Raw genomic sequence first — 17,557 nt, forward strand, 5'->3', positions numbered from 1 at the left:
TTGTCATTGTTGTTAATTTTCTTAGGTTGTCTGCTTGACATTTATAGATTTAATAGGGAGAGGTCAAATATACTGTTTAGGTTTTCTACTGCTAAGTTTACACCTTCACTATTACAGTAAAACATTTTTTCCAGGAAATTGTCTAGAAGTGATTGAATTTTATTTTGCCTAATTGTTTTTGGTAGATTTCCACACTACTTTACTTCCATCTATAGCATTTCTTAACCTGTTCAGGATACCACAGTTTACTGCCCCTTCTGGAGGATTTGGGTACCCATATAAAACAGGATAATTTTTTTTCAAAAGTTGCTAATATATGCATATAAAAAATATTATCTAATAGAAAACACTAACACTTCTGAAATTGTTTAAATTTTGTCTCTATGTAAAGCAGAAGTGTCAGGGCATGCATTCTCCCAAAGTCTCTCTTGTAATGGAAAAAGTTGGCACCACTTTGACGTCATCGTATACGCACTTACCAAGCAGTTACAAGCCTGGGAAGAGTCTGTATGTGTTCAGCGCGAAGCCTGCTTCCAATGAGGCGTGTAACTGTGAGAATCGCGCGCTCACGAGACTTTGAGCGTGCCGAAAGGTCTCGGTCACGCCAAAAAACAGTGCACCTATTTGCGCGCTCTGCACATTTTCTCTCTTTCCCTCAGGATCGATTAAAAGACGTGTGTGTTTCGCTTCGTCCTCACAATTGCTGTACACCTTTATAACATGTTAAAGCTTAATTATGAACATAGTTTGACAAGTTTACTCGACATATGATATATATTTTCGACGTTTTGGTGCGCACCCACTTCAATTTTGCCTACATTTTGACCAAAATCAGGCTATTTTGAGAACCGAAAGACGCAGACTTGAAAACTAAAGGCTGTTTTTGGTAAGTATAATTCCTTCCAGGTCTTCTGATGGAAGAACAGCAAAGGTAAGGGAATATTTATGTGTTAATTTTGGGTTTCTGTCGACTCCAAGATAGAGGAGTCATTATGCTAATGTGGGAGCGCCGACTCCCTATTATAGCCTAGTAAACGCAAAATGTAATGTTATAAATAAAAGTAACACAGCGTTTGCATTTAGAAGAAGTGTATCTTCCTATACATATGTAAAACATGCATATTTAGTCAAAGTTTATGATGTGTATTCCTTGTTAGCTGACGTTATCTGCCGGAGCTATTTAATTTCTCCGGACATTTTAGTAGCATTTTTTTGAACGATGCATCATTGTAAACAGAGATTTATGGATATATATAGCATATTATTGAAAAAAAATGAATGTACTGTGTAACATGTTATATTACTGTCATCTGATGAAGATTTCAAAAGGTTAGTGAAATGATTTTTCTTTTAATCCTGCGTTTGTTGATTGCATATTTTTTCCTACTTGGCTATGCTAATGAGCTATGTCTGCGGTGGTGGTTTGACATAAATATGTGCTATGTTTTTGCCATAAAACATTTTAGAAATCTGACTTGCTGGCTAGATAAACAACTTGTTTATCTTTCATTTGAGCTATTTTACTTGTTAATGTGTGGAGATTAAATATTTTTAGGAATATTTTTGCGCATTGTGCGTTATGGTAATGAGCTTGAGCTGTAGTCATGCTACCCGCACAGGAATATAACCCCCTAACAGGTTTTAATATTATTCAAATCCTTTGGCTTTGATGCCTCATGATTGAGCATAGTAGCCTGTTCAAGTAGAGTGTGATTTTGCTGGGATTTGATAGGGGTGTCAGTGGACTGACTGTGAACTCTGGGTTGAGGTCAGTGATAAAGTAGTCTACAGTACGACTGCCAAGAGATGAGCTATAGGTGTACCTACCGCAGTAGTCCCCTCAAAGCCTACCGACTGAGCTGCAGGAGTTGTGACCATTTTTGTTGGTTATGTTGTTGCAGTTGTGTCTAGGAGTGCATATGAGGGAGGAAATGCTGTCACCTCCAGGTAGGTGTTTGTCCTCCTGTGTGCTGAGGGTGTCAGGTTCTTGTCCAGTTCTGTCATTTAGGTCGCCACAGTACAGTACATGTCCCTGGGCCTGGACATTGTTGATCTCCCCTCTAGGATGGAGAAGCTGTCATTGGTAAAGTATGGGGATTCTAGTGGAGGGATATAGGTAGCACATAAGAGGATTATTTTCTGTTTTAATCATTTCCTTATTCATTTCTAGCCAGATGTAAAATGTTCCTATCTTGACTAATTTAATCGAGTGGGTTAGGTCTGCTCTATATCAAATTAGCATACCACCTGAGTCTCCTCCCTGTTTCACCTGGTATTTTGGTGGATGGGACTACCAGCTCTCTGTAACCGAGAGGGCAAAAAGTGGGGTTGTCTCCTTTATACCATGTTTCTTGTAGGATGACAATGTCTGTATTTCCAATTTCTTTAAAAAAGTTTGGGTTACAGCTATTTATGCCAAAGGCAGATGACCTCAGACCTTGTATATTCCAGGACGAGATAGTAAAAGCTTTGTGTTCCATAGTGTCTAGTGTTGTTTTTGTGTGATTTAGTCTCTCTCTCTCTCTATCCCCCCTCTCCCTCCCTCTTTCAACACTAGGCCAATGTTCCGATCCTAACAGCCAACCTGTGGCCTCTCCCCTAAGAGCTTCCTCTGATTCTTCCACCAGGTCTGGCAACACCAGTCACATCAGTCACATCAGTCACATCAGCCATCAGAACCACGCACTGACTGACTGACTGACTGACTGACTGACTGACTGACTGACTGACTGACTGACTGACTGACTGACTGACTGACTGACTGACTGACTGACTGACTGACTGACTGAATGACCCAACTCCCTCTTCCTCCAGTAAACAGTCACAGTGCAGACAGACAGCAGGCATGTTTTCCCAGATCAGGTCTCCCGCGGTCACCTTAGCCTGCCAAGTCATTCAGCCACTTCCTCTCCACAGCCCAGCTCTGTTAATGCAGTTCTGAGATAGCGTCAACAGGAGCGCTTTCAGTAACACTACTAATCAAGGTACCGTCCCACAGATCCATAGCTAGAGGTCAAGGCAATGTGACGCATTAGTAACAGGTGTAGGCCTATGTAATGGTTGAGATGCATGGATGCAACAGTACTGTACATCCTCTTAGGCCATCACTAAAACACATTTCTTCCCTCTGAATACAATACAGCCGTTGAAGCAGAACAAGACTGTAATTGTCGTTGGTCCGGTCTATTGAAAACATCAGTCAAAACAGACACCTGTTATGACATCAGTCAAAACAGACACCCAGACACCTTATTGGCTGCAGTGAAATGAGATCCATTGCATGACAGAGTTTGGTTTCACATGGAGAGATGTAGAGCCAAGACAGTAGGGTCATAGTTTCCATTCAGTCCCCATTGGATTCACGGCAATTTCACTAAACTACTCAATGCCAAACTCAATTAAAGTTACATTGGAGTCCTCAAATCAAATCCAGCAAATATAAAAACCGACTTTTACACCAGAGGCAGTAAAAGTCACACAGTAGGATCCCTTTTCAAAGGCAACAGACAGACACTGTAGAACCACCGCTTCAACATTGTGCAACAGCATGCCATTTAAAGACCATGGAAAAAACTTTAAAAGGTAACAGGAACGTGTGCAGGAGAACAAATGAGAGGCGGTGACCCTTGCCGTGAGGTCAGAGGTTAAAGATCAAGAGTGGCCGATGCTTTAGTCTGTCAGCCAACAATTCTACAGGTCACCAGGGGACAGAGAAGGATCTAACCTCGGGTACGGCACAACGCAGTACACTGTCCCGCCGCACGCTTCACAGTGGCGGGAGATAACTGTTTTAGGCAGCCTGTCCATGTCATTACTCTGGAAAAAACTCAGTCAAGGAAGCAGCTTTACGGAGATCCTGCTATTTGCCGAAACTCAATCCGGGACACAGCGCAAAATATAGCGAAACAATGTAAATGTGTCAACACGTCGTTCTGATCCCAGCTTTACTCAAACAACAGGGCTCCGTTCACATCACGCCCAGAGAGCCTCACCCAGACCAGACCCAGACCAGACCAACCTTTCTGTAGTTTACCTGTCAGTGTCTGTCTCTTCCTCTATACCCGCCGCTCTGGAAGCATAGAGGACAATGTCAACATTTAGTAAGTGTTAAAGAGACATGCATCCAAAAGGGGGATTCAGAAACTCAACGCAACAATGCACATGCGATGTACAAAGCACAGAGCATGAGCCCTAGATAACATTCATGCATCACATGCGCCCAGTCTTAGGCCACATCACAAATACGCAAGTCTCAGACCCCATCGCGACTATATAACGTCCCTCCTCACTAATGCACAAGACATATATCATGCCTGAACCACTAAATCAAATGAACCAAGATCAGAAGCTTCATACAATTCCATCTATAGACAGACCTGACTGAGCAACAGCAAGTAGCAACGCGCATGCCCCGCCCACCTGTGGAGCGGCCTTTTTCAGCCATCTACTTCCTGTGTTTGAGGGTTGCAAAATCCACTTCAATCTCTCTGGATTAACTGCTTTCATTTGACTCCTTTATACTCTTGCCTGTTGTTTTCACCCGTAAATGTTACGACCGAGGAAATGTTTAATGACCTGTCAGACACACCCCGGTAATGGCTGAAATGGGCTCAATGGAATACGTTGTGTTACCTTCGTCTGGGATTTAACGCACCGTCTCGACAGTTACCTCACAAGAAAGAGAACTTCATTTTGATGTGTGTTGATTTTTGGTGGAATTGAAAAAAGTTTGAATTTAATACAGTTTTTGTAAACAGAAATGTTTACAAATGAGATGTGCTGAAATGAAAGCAACTCCCGAAAATGAACACTCTGATTATAGTGATTTTATGTCTGATCTCACAAACAATGTAAAGTATGTGTTGTAGATAGGTGTAATCTAGAGCCAGGCGTGTTGACTATTAATCCAATTTTACCCTGCTATTTGTTTCAAGACGCTTTGTAGTCGCGACAGACAAAGATATATAATTAAGCAAACTTTACTAGGCATGTTGTCAAACAGCACATCCAGTACATGAATAATGTAAGTAACAATTGGCTTCCGTTTCCTGTGTAACATTAACATTGCTACATGTTCTCTTTTTTTTACAAAAGCAGACTACCTAACTTTGCCTTGTAGTCCATGCCTGTAGTAAACTGGAATGTGAACTGAATGTTTGTTTAATGTCTCTGACTGTTCATTACATTATTATTTTTACCTTCACACAAAGTCTTTCAGGTGTATAGATCTTCGGATCTTCACCAGGAGGTGCTTACTTGAGATGTTAGGATCTTCTTGCTGAGGTGCAGCGTTCACCTCTAGGTTGTGTTCAGCATCCTGCTGGGCGTCAGCTGGTGCTCTGTTTACTGGCTCTGTGCCAGGCTCTTCAACAGTGGGGAAGTCCTCCTCTATTTCTCTGCTCTTCCTCAGGTTTTGCATGTTCCTCCTGAAGACTTGTTCCTGTTCTGTCTTCACCCCGTAGGACCTTTGCTCCACAGGTCTGACTACTGTGGCCCTCTGCCGCCACTGTTTCTGTCCTGTGAGTGGCTGAACTCTCACCCTGTCATCTCGTTGCAGCTCCGTGAGGTCCTTAACAGAGGTGTTGTAGTACTTTGCCTGTCTCTGCTGCCTTTCTTTGAACTTCTCCGGCCGACAGTTTGCCATCACCGGTCCCAGAAGATATAAATAGTGTCTTTGTACGTCTTCCCATGAGCGCCATGGCAGGGCTGCTGTCTGTTCCTTGTGAAGGGTTTTTCTGTGATCCAGCAGGGCCAGGTATGGGTCAACACTGGCTCTCTTTTCTTTTGCCATCAGTCTTTTGGCTGTTTTCACTGCCGATTCCACTTTCCCATTACTTTGCTGGTATCCTAGAGACGATGTTTTGTGTGTAAAGTCCCAAGCCTTGCTGAAACTTTGGAACTCGTCTGAAGAGAACTAGGGACCATTGTCTGAGTAAAGGATGTCAGGTATCCCACAGTGTGCAAAGTGTGTCATCCTTGTGACAGGGTTTTCGAATGACTGTTTTCGACTGTGTGTTCTCCAAATGGTCCCAGAAGTTGAAGAGATAATCAACTGTGACCATGTATTCTCTGTTGTTGAACTGGAACAGGTCAGTCCTTATTTTTTCCAAGGGACGCTTTGATGCTTCGTGTGGCCTCAGCGTCTCTTTCTGCTGCTTCACACCCCATGCAGTGCAGGTGCTACATTGTGTCATTGTAACGAATACTCTGTGAGAAAAAGACGTAGATTCACGAGCAGACCACGGCAGATGTTTATTAAGCCTTCGTAGAAGGCATGGATCGTGGTCACAGGCAGGCAATGGTCAAACACAGGTAGGCAGTCAAAAACAAAAAATCTGTCTGGGCTCTTCTGGCGTATGCTATTGGTTGTCCTCTCTGCATCAAGGCTGCTCCTAACCCACTCTTTGAAGCATCACATTGTAGTACACGCTGCTCTGTTGGGTTGTAGTATTTCAGCACAGGGGTCTGTGCAATGGTTTCCCTGATTTTATTGAAAGCCTGCTCATGTCTCTCTGACCACTCCCACAGTGAGTCCTTGTGTGTTAGCTGTCGCAGTGGCTCACAGAGCTCCGTGGTGTGGCTGCAGAACTTGGCTAAGTATTTGACCATGCCCAGGAAGCGCTGCATCCCCTGCACATCTGTAGGCCTAGGCATCTGTCTGATGGCTGTCACTTTTCCTGGGTCCACTTTCAACCCCTCTGATGTTAGCAGGTGGCCAATGTAGGGTACTTCCTTCAGCCTGAGCTGCAGCTTCTCTGGATTCAGCTTGATATTGAGCTTCCTGCATCTGTCCAGGAGCATTCTCAGGTTTTTGAAATGGTCCAGAGTCGCCGCTTCACTGTTGTCTCCTTCACCCACAATCCGGATGTCATCTGCAATGATTTTGACTCCTGGAAGACCTTACATTGCCTGGTTCAACTTCCTCTGAAAGGTCTCTGGGACTGGACTGATTCCCATTGGCATGCGCAGCCACCTGTAGCGTCACATGGGAGTAGAGAACACGGTGAGATAGCTGGATTCCTCCTCCAGTTCCACATGCCAAAATCCGTTTTTTACATCACAAACAGAGAACATGCGTGCTCTGTTCAGATCTGGCAGCACGTCTTCAATAGTGGGAAGTGGGTAATGGCTCCTCTTGAGCGCCTTGTTGAGAGGTTTTGGATCAAGACACACTCTTAGTTACCCAGACGGTTTCTTCACTAAGATCAGGCTGCTAATCCAATCTGTGCTTTTTTCAACTGCTTTTATCATCCTTCTTTTCTCTAGACCACTGAGCTCCTATTTGAGTGGTTTATATAGCGCTACTGGCACTCTTCTCTTCGGCAGCTGGACATCCACTTCCAGCTTCAGTTTGTCGAGGAAGCGTCCATCTCCCTGGAATACATCAGAGTAGTCCTGTTTAATTGGCTCTTTAGTCCAGGATCCTGTTGTTTTCTCGATGGCCAGAATGTTGTGGTGCTGCACAGTAATCAACTCCATTGCCTGGATAGCTTTACTGCCTAGAATGGGCCTGAGCACGTTCTTGTTGGCAACAATCAACTCAACTCGGTAGGTTTTCTTATTGCATGAATTGATCACTCTAAGTCTGCACTTCCCCAGTGGCGTCAGAGTGTTCTTGTTATACATCACCAATACCTGACTGTAGGGCTCTTTGTGACTGTCTTTTGTGAGGTTTGCAGGGATAACATTACAAATAGCACCACAATCTAGCTGAAATCTGACTGACTTATTTTGTTGACCAGCATGGTTATAGAGAGAGCCGCATTGGGGTCTGTGGTTTTCTCCTGCACCACGTTGATGCTCTCTGACTTTGGCCCTAGTGTGATACAGATAACATCCTCACTGCTCTCTGAGTCAGAGGGTCTCACAAATCTCTCTGCCTTTTTTCGCAAATGAGATAATATAGTAGCTTCACTTTGTAGTCATCAGGTTTTTCTCCCATTGTAAGAGCCATGTACAAATTGAATTCCTCTTTACATCTTTTCCAGGTCAGTGCTAAATTACAATCATCAAAGTCTATGTTTCCAGGAGGTTTCAGTGCATTTTCCATGGCGATTTCTTTGTAGAATGGAATGTTAGCTACTCACGAATCTGCTTGTATCCAATAGCCAGCAAGCTGTTAGCATAGAGTCACTCACGATAGCCAGCTAACGTTGGAGTTCGGCACGATGACTAGCTTGTAAACGCAGCACTTTTCCAAACTGCTGCCTGGGATATATTCTTAATTTACATTGATGAGATCCAGGTTCTTTTAAGTACCGCTGCCTCCATGTTTCAATATGCTTTGTGTTGTGGTCACGACAGACAAAGGTATGTAATTAAGCAAACTTTACTAGGCATGTTGTCAACCAGCACATGAATAAGGTAAGTAACAATTGGCTTCCGTTTCCTGTGTAACATCAATATGAGTAACCTCAATATTGCTACACTATTGACATGCTTGTTGAGGTATGCAGTGCAAGTACATGCTGGAAGTGTGGACAGAGCCTGTGTTTGGTGTTTCCAGCCTGGTATATTCATGCCTTAGCCCTCACCCTCCGGTCCAACAGGTCCCAGACATGCTCAATGGGATTGAGATCCGGGCTCTTGCTGGCCATGGCAGAACACTGACATTCCTGTCTTGCAGGAAATCACACACAGAATGAGCAGTATGGCTGGTGGCATTGTCATGCTGGAGGGTCATGTCAGGATGAGCCTGCAGGAAGGGTACCACATGAGGGAGGGGGATGTCTTCCCTGTCACGCACAGCGTTGAGATTGCCTGCAATGACAATAAGCTCAGTCCGATGATGCTGACCATGACAGGACAGACCCTCCACCTCCAAACCTCCAAATCAATCCCGCTCCAGAGTACAGGCCTCGCTGTAACTAGAGGTCGACCGATTAATCGGAATGGCCGATTAATTAGGGCCGATTTTGGACGCCGATTTTGACGATTTTTATTATTAATATATATATATATATTTTTACACCTTTATTTAATCTTTATTTAACTAGGCAAGTCAGTTAAGAACACATTCTTATTTTCAATGACAGCCTAGGAACGGTGGGTTAACTGCCTTGTTCAGGGACAGAACAACAGATCTTTACCTTGTCAACTCAGGGATTCAATTTTGCAACCATACAGTTAACTAGTCCAACGCTCTAACCACCTGCCTCACGAGGAGCCTGCCTGCTACGCGAATGCAGTAAGAAAGCCAAGGTAAGTTGCTAGCTAGCATTAAACTTAATCAATCATAATCACTTGTTATAACTACACATGGTTGATGATATTACTAGTTTATCTAGCGTGTTCTGCGTTGCATATAATCGATGCAGTGCACATTCGCGAAAAAGGACTGTCGTTGCTCCAACGTGTACCTAACCGTAAACACCAATGCCTTTCTTAAAATCATTACACAGAAGTATATATTTTTAAACCTGCATATTTAGCTAAAAGAAATCCAGGTTAGCAGGCAATATTAACCTGGTGAAATTGTGTCACTTCTCTTGCGTTCATTGCAGAGTCTGGGTATATGCAACAGTTTGGGACACCTGGCTCATTGCAAAATAATTTGCCAGAATTTTACGTAATTATGACATACATTGAAGGTTGTGCAATGTAACAGGAATATTTGGACTGATGGATGCCACCCGTTAGATAAAATACGGAACGGTTCCGTATTTCACTGAAAGAATAAACATCTTGTTTTCGAGATGATAGTTTCCGGATTTGGCCATATTAATGACCTAAGGCTCGCATTTCTGTGTGTTATTTTGTTATAATTAAGTCTATGATTTGATAGAGCAGTCTGACTGAGCGATGGTAGGCACCAGCAGGCTCATAAGCAGTCATTCAAACAGCACTTTCGTGCGTTTTGCCAGCAGCTCTGTTGTTTGTGACTTCAAGCCTATCAACTCCCGAGATTAGGCTGATGTAACAATGTGATGTGAAATAGCTAGCTAGTTAGCTGGGTGCGCGCTAATAGCGTTTCAAATGTCACTTGCTCTGAGACTTGGAGTAGTTCTTCCCCTTGCTCTGCATGGGTAATGCTGCTTCGAAGGTGGCTGTTGTCGTTGTGTTCCTGGTTCGAGCCCAGGTAGGAGCGAGGAAAGGTACGGAAGCTATACTGTTACACTGGCAATACTAAAGTGCCTATAAGAACATCCAATAGTCAAAGGTATATGAAATACAAATGGTATAGAGAGAAATAGTCCTATAATTACTATAATAACTACAACCTAAAACTTCTTACCTGGGAATATTGAAGACTCATGTTAAAAGGAACCAACAGCTTTCATATGTTCTCATGTTCTGGGCAAGGAACTTAAACGTTAGCTTTCTTACATGGCACATATTGCGCTTTTACTTTCTTCTCCAACACAAATACATTGCAAAAATCGTCCGATTAATCGGTATCAGCTTTTTTTGTCCTCCAATAATCGCTATCGGTATCGCCATTTGAAAAATCATATTCTAGTTGTAACGCTCATTCGTTCAACGATAAACACAAATCCAACCATCACCCATGGTGAGACAAAACAGCGACTCGTCAGTGAAGAGCACTTTTTACCAGTCCTGTCTGATCAAGCAACGGTGGGTTTGTGCCCATAGGCGACGTTGTTGCCAGTGATGTCTGGTGAGGACTTGCCTTACAATAGGCCTACAAGCCCTCAGTCCAGCTTCTCTCGGCCTATTGCGGACAGTCTGAGCACTGATGGAGGGATTGTGCATTCCTGGTGTAACTCGGGGCAGTTGTTGTTGCCATCCTGTACCTGTTCCGCAGGTGTGATGTTCGGATGTACCGATCCTGTGCAGATGTTGTTACACGTGGTCTGCCACTGCGAGGATGATCAGCTGTCCGTCCTGTCTCCCTGTAGCGCTGTCTTAGGCGTCTCACAGTACGGACAATGCAATATATTGCCCTGGCCACATCTGCAGTCCTCATGCCTCCTTGCAGCGTGCCTAAGGCATGTTCACACAGATGAGCAGGGACCCTGGGCATCTTTCTTTAGGTGTTTTTCAGAGTCAGTAGAAAGGCCTCTTTAGTGTTCTACGTTTTCATAACTGCGACCTTAATAGCCTACCGTCTGTAAGCTGTTAGTGTCTTAATGACCGTTCCACAGGTGCATGTTCATTAGTTGTTTCTGGTTCACTGAACAAGCCTGGGAAACAGTGTTTAAACCCTTTACAATGAAGATCTGTGAAGCTATTTGGATCTCTACGAATTATCTTTGAAAGACAGGGTCCTGAAAAAGGGACGTTTATTTTTTTGCTGAGTTTATGAGTGCATTGTATGATTTTCTTTTTTACATTTGACAATACATTGAATCCTCACCAAAATCCCTGAGGCTTCATTTATCAATCATGCTTAGGTTGGTGCATAAACCATGTGTGGAATCATTTCAAGTCAAATTCAATCAAATCTGTTTCTAAAGCCCTTTTTACATCAGCCGATGTGAGATGTATCCATATGAATGTTTGCTTGAGAGTATGCGCACAGACATGACCATGCGTATGCACAGTGCAAGGTGGTGGAATAAGGGAACTGCTTGTCAAGGGTAGAATGGGGGAAATATGTATTGAAAACGTGTGAAATTGGGAGTTATAATTCAATCATTTTTCAATTTCATTGTATTTCCATTGTGATTTCATGCAACATATCTTGACATGCTATTTAATAAGACCACATCAGTGCATTTGTTACAATAATAATCCATATAAAGTACAGTCATTTGTTAAATGAGAGGTACGTGTGAAAGTGAAACCATTGTTGAAACTCTATAAAAGACAGAGATAATGGGAAATCAAATGAGAGATGTCTGATCTTGCTCTTTTGGAAAATTTGGCAAATGTTGTATTTCGCAGAGAGCACGTTTTTAGAGACAGGTGGGACATTTTCTGCAGATTGTACCGATTGGCCCATCAGATATCGTTTCCAAAAAAACTGTCTCATAGGATTTAAGACCTACTTTAAAAAGTCAAACACGTGCCCTTCCTGTGCACATCCAAGTAATATATCCACCCATGGGTTCTTGGCAACGGGCACTTTTCAGCGGGAGTTTGTCAATCGGCATCTCACAGCCCTCGATGAGCCAATGTTTGGGATGAAATCATCAGCAAAATGAACAGCAACACTTACAATTTCTATACACCATTGTACAACAGGTTGATGTCAAGAGGTGTTTCTTTGCCGTGATGCCATCATTGGGTTCCCAAATACGAACGGTCCAATAGACTGCACCCACATCGCCATAAAATCACCATCCCAAAACGATTGAAACTATATTGAACAGAAAAGGTTTCCATTGTTTACGTGCAGGTAAAAGGTTATGTGATGCGCAAAAGACGCTGCTGAATGTGGTGGCAACGATGTTAGCTTAGCGCTGAGGATGGACGGCTTAATGGTGAGTGTTGTCTACTCAGGTGAAGTATATTTGCCATTGCTAAAGCAACTTCATTGTCCTCATGGTCCTCTCTTTGTAGCTACAACTGAGCGAGCCAAATAAAACCTTTTGGCTGTACTCAATCTCTGACACTAGCACCTCTATCTCTGACATCTCTGAAATGTTTTTATTCGTTTGGTTTTGAACAACGGTTGGTATTTATCAATGGTGATTGTTACGTGCGTAACAGTGATCTCCCATCGGTGTGCATATGACCCTTGTTAAATCACACTTTTTTTCTATGTGGTAGTATTTTGAATAGTCTACTCTATCAATTAAGCCACTGAACATTTAATTCAGTCATTATATAAATCCTAAAAGTTTGCATTATCTTCATCCATTTAAAAATATGTTGATGACCACAGGGACAGTCACAATTTTTTTTAACCTTTATTTATCTAGGCAAGTCAGTTAAGAACAAATTCTTATTTACAATGACTGCCTACCAGCGAACAGTGGATTAACTGCTTTGTTCAGGGGCAGAATGACAGATTTTTTACCTCGTCAGCTCTGGGATACGATCCAGCAACCTTTCGGTTACTGGCCCAACGCTCTAACCGCTAGGCTACCTGCCACCCCAAATAACAACATACAAAAGCCATACAAAGACCATCTAAAGCTCTATACAGCCCTGTAACATCACAGACATCATACCCGCTTGCCTACACTATAATACACACAGCGAGGCTACAGGGAGGCCATACAGACAGAGCAGGGGTCCTGGGCGTGCACACAGGAGTCACACAAAGACAATAGGAGCCATCCGACAGAACAGAAGCCATACAAACAAATCCGTTTTGAGCCGCGAAGCAGCTGCCAGACAGGCCATCTCTGGCACACAAACACAGCACTGACATGGCACTGACACCATAAAGAGACCGGAATGCTTTTGTTCACAATGCTGGGATTCCCCTTTCAAAAGCTGAAAACACCCAGCTCCCTGATCAACAATCCAATCCCTTACTATGGGAATCATGATGCCGGCACAACCAGCCATCATCTATGACTAAAGGTGATGGCAGGATGGGTGTACTCACAGTTTGGGCTTGTTGGGCAGCGGAGGGGCTTCCTTCACCGGGGGTGGAGACATCTTGGCTGGGTCTAGGAAGTCTGGCCGGGGCTCTGGTGGAGGTCGGCCGGAGGAGGGCTGAGGCTGGCCCTCCATGTTGGGGTACATGTGGGAGTGCGGCAGGACTGACACACTGGGCCAGATCTCCAGCTCGTTGACATGGAAACCCTCTGCGCTGGCACTGGGTGGGGTCTTGGGCGGTACCTCCAATAGGCTGATCTCTGTGGGCGGGGGTGGGGGGAAGGCTTGGGCATCCTCGAAGGCAGAGTTATCGCCGGATGCCACACCGTCCCTGTCCGATTCGTACACCGCTAGAGGGAGAGAGACCATGAGAGAGTAGAGGTTTACCCCAAGCAGAGCACTACCCCCTCCTCTTCACAGTGCACTAGCATATCCTCCCCTCCCCTTTTCCTAACATAGTACACTAATATTACCTCCAGCAGAGCCCAGCTGACCCCCATCCTCACATACCCCACTAACATGGCAGATCTAAATTAAGTTAGAATGCGATCTAAAGTAGCAGCTGTGTCTAGTCAGCCTGTTTGTCTTGAGGAGCTCTTGATGTAATCCCTGTTTATTTGGCCTGTGGATTTCCTCTGATTGCGTGGTGAACTGAGAGTACACAGAGAGAATAAACACTCCTCCCTTCTCCCACAGAGATATATAGTGCTCACGACCTAACTAGCCTATTTCTTCCTCCTCTCCTCCCCCTCTTCTTTTCTTCTCATCCTCATATAGATCAAAGATTATCCAGGATAATAAAGAGGACCAGAGGAAATACCACACAGGGATCCAGGTCGGAGCCAAAACCACTCGACCTCCCAGGCTGACTGCCTATTGGTAACCATTGACATGAACCAGAGGTACACGAGCCCTCGTCATTGAACCAGATGTACAGTGCATTCGCAAAGTATTCAAACCCCTTGACTTTTTCAACATTTTGTTCCGTTACAGCCTTATTCCAAATGGGTTAAATAAAATAAAAATCCTCATCAATCTACACACAAGGCCCCATAATGACAAAGCGTTTTTAGAAATGTTTGCAAATGCATAAAACATTTAAAACAGAAATACCTTATTTACATAAGTATTAAGACCCTTTGCAACGAGACTCCAAATTGTGCTCAGGTGCATCCTGTTTCCATTGATCATCCTTGAGATGTTTCTACAACTTGATCGGAGTCCACCTGTGGTAAATTCAATTGATTGGACATGATTTGTAAAGGCACACAACTGTCAATGTAAGGTCCCACAGTTGACAGTGCATGTCAGAGCAAAAACCAAGCCATGAGGTCAAAGAAATTGTCCGTAGAGCTCCGAGACAGGATTGTGTTGAGGCACAGATCTGGGGAAGGCTACCAAAACATTTCTGAGGCATTGAAGGTCCCCAAGAACACAGTGGCCTCCATCATTAGAAGTTTGGAACAACCAAGACTCTTCCTAGAGCTGACCGCCAGGCCAAACTGAGCAATGGGAGGATAAGGGCCTTGGACAGGAAGGTGACCAAGAACCCGATGGTCACTCTGACAAAGCTCCAGAGTTCCTCTGTGGAGATGGGGGAACCATCCAGAAGGACAACCAACTCTACAGCACTCCACCAATCATGCATTTATTGTAGAGTGGCCAGACAGAAGCCACTCCTCAGTCAAAGGCACATGCCAGCCAGCTTGGAGTTTGCCATAAGGCACCAAAGTCTCTCAGACCATGAGAAACAAGATTCTCTGGGATGATGAAATCAAGATTGAACTCTTTGGCCTGAATGCCGAGCGTCACATCTGGAGGAAACCTGGCACCATCCCTACGGTGAAGCATGGTGGTGGCAGCATCATGTTGTGGGGATGTTTTTCAGCTGCAGGGACTGGGAGACTTGTCAGGATCAAGGGAATGATGAGCAGAGCAAAGTACAGAGAGATCCTTGATGAAAACCATCTCTAGAGCGCTGAGGACCTCAGACTGGGGTGAAGGTTTGCTTTCCAACAGGACAACAACCCTAAGCACACAGCCAAGACAATGCAGAAGTGGCTTCTTAACAAGTCTCTGAATGTCCTTGAGTGGCCCAACCAGAGCCTGGACTTGAACGCGATCTAACATCTCTGGAGAGACCTGAAAATAGCTGTGCAGCAACTCTCTTCATCCAAACTGACAGAGCTTGTGAGGATCTGCAGAGAAGAATGTTAGAAACTCCCCAAATACAGGTGTGCCAAGCTTGTAGCATCATACCCAAGAAGTACTGAGTAAAGGGTCTGAATACTTATGTAAACATGATATTTCAGTTTGAGTTTTTCCCCCCCAAAAATGTCTACAAACCTGTTTTTTCTTTGTCATTATGGGATATTGTGTGTGGATTGATGAGCAAAAAAAACAATGTAATCAATTTTAGAATACGGCTGTAGCGTAACAAAATGTGGAAAAAGTCAAAGGGTCTGAATACTTTCCCGAATGCGCTGTACAGTACCAAAACTCTGCATAAACACTGTGCAAACTACAACATTTAAAGTTGAAGTCAATCACCTGTAAGCTGCTATATGTTATACAAACTGTCCTGGTGGTACATTGTCTGTAACTGTGAATACAATAATGATGGTAACTCACCTGTGGGAGTGTTGAAGGCCCCTCCAGTAACAGAGAGTTGGGCTGTGCTGCTGATGGAGCCGTAAAGGTTGGTTGCAGTGCAGCAGAACTGACCTCCGTCGTCAGGGAAGGCCTCAGCTATCACCAGCGTACATATCTCCTCTGGAAGAAACAATTACAACTCTCATCAAATCACTGTGGTAGCAGTGACACACTGTTACAAATAAAATATATAGTTCTGGTGGTCAGTATAAGGACAGTTGTATGGCTGAAAGAGAAGTGTGTAAAATTTGAATGAGACAGACGCTGACTCTTTTAGACAGGTTTAATAGACATTTACACAGCCACAGAAAAGAGTGGCAGGTTTACTATCCATATGTTTGTAGTTGGAGGTAAGACAGACATATTATAGACAGTTAGACATATGGTATGTACATGTTAGACAGGAGACTGACAGTTAGATGTGACTCACTGCCAAGGAAGAGACTAAAGAGCAGACATGGTTGGAGGGTAGAGAGACAAACTGACTGACACACACACCGCTCTGAATATGTAGGAAGTAGGAAAACATAGACAGACAGACGACAGACAGACAGACAGACAGACAGACAGACAGACAGACAGACAGACAGACAGACAGACAGACAGACAGACAGACAGACAGACAGACAGACAGACAGACAGACAGACAGACAGACAGACAGACAGACAGACAGACAGACAGACAGACAGACAGACAGACAGACAGACAGACAGACAGACAGACAGACAGACAGACAGACAGACAGGTGTTGAGAGATGTCTGTAGTGTGACTCACAGGGTTTTTGTGAGAGCTTGGCGGTAACACCTGATGTATCTTATTAGTCACACCACCTCAGACTGGAAAAAGTCTGTGTGTAAATATGTGTGTGAGAGTTTGTGTACTCCTGTCACGGTTTAGTAGGGATTCCCTCTTACTGTGCCAGACTGTAGTTTTAAGGCCTTACACCCTTTTTCATCAAATCCAGGTGAACAGGAGATGACATCATCCTAGTGCAAAAGTGACAGCACAGACTGACACAACAGATAGATTGAGGACGGTTTGGATGGATGGTGGAGCTGACAAGAGTTGACATATGGCTGGGACATTGTTGATGACAACAACATGACTGAAAATGACATGTGGAGGAAGTGAGGTTCATCTTACCTGGCTCTGCTGCAGACCGTGGCTCTGTGTTTCACATGATATCAAAGGAAGCGAGAGAGAGGAGGTAAAGAACAGAGAGAGGGAGGGAGTTAGACTCATAAGTCACAATCCTTTTTTTTACTCGTCGATGCTATGTGAATCTAACTCTGGGTCCAGCCACCACCAATAAGTATTCTGACTCTACTGAGAACGTCTCACTTTTCTGCAGGATGCGGAAGTCTGGAGAGTCCTGGATGACCTGTCCCTGTCTGAACCACTGGACCTGCAGAGGAGGACTGCCTCGAACCCTGCACTCCAAAACCACC

At 44.0% G+C, this 17,557-nt stretch overlaps 1 protein-coding gene across 8 annotated transcripts in view; it reads right to left on the reverse strand.

Annotated features, from left to right (window-relative positions):
* Positions 1-17,557, reverse strand: part of LOC124037838 (palladin-like) — a 164,615-nt gene that overhangs the window by 43,970 nt on the left and 103,088 nt on the right. For 7 of the 8 annotated variants that reach the window (XM_046352957.1, XM_046352960.1, XM_046352959.1 and 4 more), the window contains 5 exons: positions 17,451-17,557; positions 17,253-17,276; positions 16,087-16,227; positions 13,463-13,805; positions 4,034-4,069 (listed from right to left, as the gene is read on the reverse strand). The exon at positions 17,451-17,557 is cut by the window's right edge and continues 35 nt beyond it. In XM_046352957.1, coding sequence (XP_046208913.1) covers positions 4,034-4,069; positions 13,463-13,805; positions 16,087-16,227; positions 17,253-17,276; positions 17,451-17,557 — 651 coding nt within the window. The remainder of the gene's footprint in view (positions 1-4,033; positions 4,070-13,462; positions 13,806-16,086; positions 16,228-17,252; positions 17,277-17,450) is intronic. The other variant, XM_046352958.1, reaches the window with a different exon arrangement.

This window comes from Oncorhynchus gorbuscha, linkage group LG06 (assembly GCF_021184085.1).
Source record: "Oncorhynchus gorbuscha isolate QuinsamMale2020 ecotype Even-year linkage group LG06, OgorEven_v1.0, whole genome shotgun sequence".
Taxonomy (NCBI): domain Eukaryota; kingdom Metazoa; phylum Chordata; class Actinopteri; order Salmoniformes; family Salmonidae; genus Oncorhynchus; species Oncorhynchus gorbuscha.